At 37.4% G+C, this 2,994-nt stretch overlaps 1 protein-coding gene across 1 annotated transcript; it reads left to right on the forward strand.

Moving 5' to 3' along the window:
* Window positions 1–740: 740 nt before the first annotated feature.
* Window positions 741–2,288, forward strand: LOC109794075 (Hus1-like protein). Its single transcript, XM_020353537.3, has 2 exons — window positions 741–1,319; window positions 1,710–2,288. The coding sequence occupies exons 1-2, from the start codon at window positions 819–821 to the stop codon at window positions 2,151–2,153; spliced, it is 945 nt and encodes a 314-aa protein (XP_020209126.1). The 5' UTR covers window positions 741–818; the 3' UTR covers window positions 2,154–2,288.
* The last annotated feature ends 706 nt before the right edge of the window (window positions 2,289–2,994 follow it).

Below are 2,994 nucleotides of genomic sequence, written 5' to 3' on the forward strand. Positions count from 1 at the left end.
TTTGAAGGGGGGCTATAAAGGATATTAGTCAAGATCAAGATTAGTTGACATTTTCTGTTATAACAAACTTTATTATTAGCTTTATATACTCATATCTTATATCTGTTTGAATACATCAATAATATTTTTTTTCTTGAGTTTTGTTTTCTTCACATAGAGAGTGAGTTCGGAAGAAAGAAAATGAATGACTAGAAAATAATGTTTTTTTTTAAAAAAAAATTATGTTAAAAAGAAAAATAGAAAGATGATTAAATAATTTATTAAAAAAGGCATATTTATTAATAACGGATTGTGTGAATATTATTTACCTTTTGATCTATTAAGGGTATGCTTATTCAACTTCTCTAATTTTTTTTCACTTAAAAATATATTTTTAAGTTAAAGCTAAAAATAAGAATTAAAAAAAGTAGATATTATTTGTTAAATTTCATTTATTCATACTTCTAAAAATTTTCAATCTTATTTCTCTTCTATCAAACAATTTTGATGTGTATCATTTATATATATACAGCACACATGAATTTTGATGTGTATCTTTTATATACAGTTTTGGATTTGGGTTTCCCAAAATTGAACTCTAAACCGATGTTTTTAAAATTTTAAAATTTAATTATATTGTAATATAAATGAATAGAGTGAAAAGAGTATACTTATTGTATCTAAGTTTTTAGGAGGAGCAGTTAGTAATATTAAAAGGTGCAGGGACGAGGTTTGTAAAAAAAAAAAAAAGAAGAACTTTCCGAATTACCTATTGTGTGTTCCATTTCCCACGAAAACGGTGAAGTGGTGAAGTGGGAGGAAAATCAAAGTAGTGGAGCATGAAATTCAAGGCATTCGTAACCTCGAACGGCGTGAAGCTCCTGGAGAAGAGGTTCCTCCCGGCGCTGGAGAAGATGGGGAAAGCGTGCCACCTGTGTCTGACACGGGACCACGCCATGTTCCTCCACAACCTCCTCAACGGCGACGGCATCCAGTCCATAGCGCAGTTCCGGAAGGAGTCCCTCTTCCACGAGTACCGCATCAGCAGCCAGAACGATGACCGCATCGCCTTCGCCCTCGACCTCTCCCTCCTCCTCCGCGCCCTCCGCAGCGCCGTCGCCGTCGCCTCCCACTCCTCCGCCCGCCTCGAGATCAAGCTCGTCAAGAAACTCCCTCCCAATTCCACCCAGCCCATGCCCTTCCTCACCCTCGAGACCCGCGCCTGCAAGTCCGCCGTTATTCAGGATATTCCCATCTCCAAACCCTTGTCGCGCGCTCTCCTCCTCGACCTTCAGACCGCTCTCCACGTCGCCCAAGACATTCCTCAAACACTCGTTCAGGTAATTCTGTACACAAAACATGTTGCCTACAACACAAGGTTATACTCGAAGTGAGGGAGATTTGTTAAAAATCCCACATCCTTTAAGAATAAAGTCATACTAATACTAGTGTATATAAGTTAGAAATAATCTTTACCTTATGTGTTAGTTTTGTTAGATAAGTTACGGCTTATCAGGCCACCGCTATTATGATGTCTAGTCTGCAAATTTCATGTCTGAGATGTCCAATCCTTGACCTAAGGAGGGTGTAATGGAGATCTCACATCATTTAGGAATAAATTCATAATAATATATATAAGTGGGGTATAATTCTCATCTTACAAATTGGTTTTGTAAGATTAAGTTAGGCTAAGAGAAGATGAATCAATCTAATTTCCTTTTCCAATGCAGGTGCCTGACTTGAGTCAATTGCTAAACCTGGTGGATCGGATGAAGCTGGTTGGCGATGTTGTGAACTTGTTCATAAGTAAGCATGGGGATTTCAGAGTGCAGGTTTCGACCACACTGATCAGCCTGGGTGCTGAGTTTCGGAGACTGCCTGTAATCGGAGAGAAAACAGATGCTCCTGCTGAAGATCAGAATCTCAGTGCTCAGACGCGATCAGCAAGGTCCATTTCTAGAGGAGATGGCCAATCTGTGCAGGTGAGTGTGAAGCACTTCGCCAAGAGCCTCCACTGTCACTTAGCCAGACCAGATTGTGCTTTCTATGGGATTGCTCCGCAGGGAAGTTGCCTCACACTCATATTTCAGTTCTTCCTTCCCGGTTCTGATCAGACCGATAAATCAATCAGCTTGCATTGCAGGCTTCCTGTTCTTGACCCTGGTTCTGCTTAAACTCGAACAGTCTTCTTCTTATGTATAAGTTCTTTCTTGATCATCTTCCGAATGTGATATTGACTTTTTGTATGTTTGACCAAGTTTAGATTACATCTAATATTAATGATAATGATATAGTTGAGTACTGTGACAGATGTATGGATACAAAGTTTCTTAGTTACCCTGATGTACAAGATGGGATAAGGTCAGATGGCAAAATGAGGCTATTGAAAGTGTTAGCTTTTTGAAGTCAGAGTGATAATGTGAAATTGAAACAAACTGCAACCTAGAGTAATTAGATTTTAGAGCAATTAGTAAGGTTAGGTGTTTGCATATACAGGTCATTCCATAATAAAGGAAAAAACGCAGCAACACATTCTTTTGTATTTGGTTAAGATCATTGTTTAGTGATGTCCCAATGTTACTCCCTAGTAAAGAGTGGATAGAAAAAGTCTATTAGAGAATGTTGTTGACATTTCTTTCAGCAAAACTGAAATCGATGGCAAACAGGTAAGTATTTCTTGAATATTGTCTGTGTAATAATGTGTTTGGGTTGTTAACTTCAAGTACATCCAAAGTTCAAGACCCATTTCTATCGATGCAACTTGGCTTCCTATAGCCGCACCTTGTACTTTAAGAATTACTTTAGGTCTTGATTATATAATTTATTATTATGTATTTATGAGTTCATTTAGTTTGACTACTTGCTAAACCAATTGAATCATGAAAATAAAACTTACTCAAGAACTATCTTTCTCTTTAGTTATTCTGTTGAATCAATATTTAAAATAACTGGTTTTTGGCATCTTGGGCATAGTATATAGAATTAAAGTAAAAAAAGTAAAGATTTATCCTGAGT

Source organism: Cajanus cajan, chromosome 2 (genome assembly GCF_000230855.2).
Source record: "Cajanus cajan strain Asha chromosome 2, NIPB_CcT2T_4, whole genome shotgun sequence".
In the NCBI taxonomy this organism is placed as follows: Eukaryota; Viridiplantae; Streptophyta; class Magnoliopsida; order Fabales; family Fabaceae; genus Cajanus; species Cajanus cajan.

Coding starts and splice junctions, on each gene's coding strand:
- LOC109794075 (XM_020353537.3), top strand. CDS start 819: ATGAAATTCAAGGCATTCGTAACCTCGAACGGCGTGAAGCTCCTGGAG. Junction 1,320..1,709: donor TTCCTCAAACACTCGTTCAG/GTAATTCTGTAC, acceptor TTTCCAATGCAG/GTGCCTGACTTGAGTCAATT.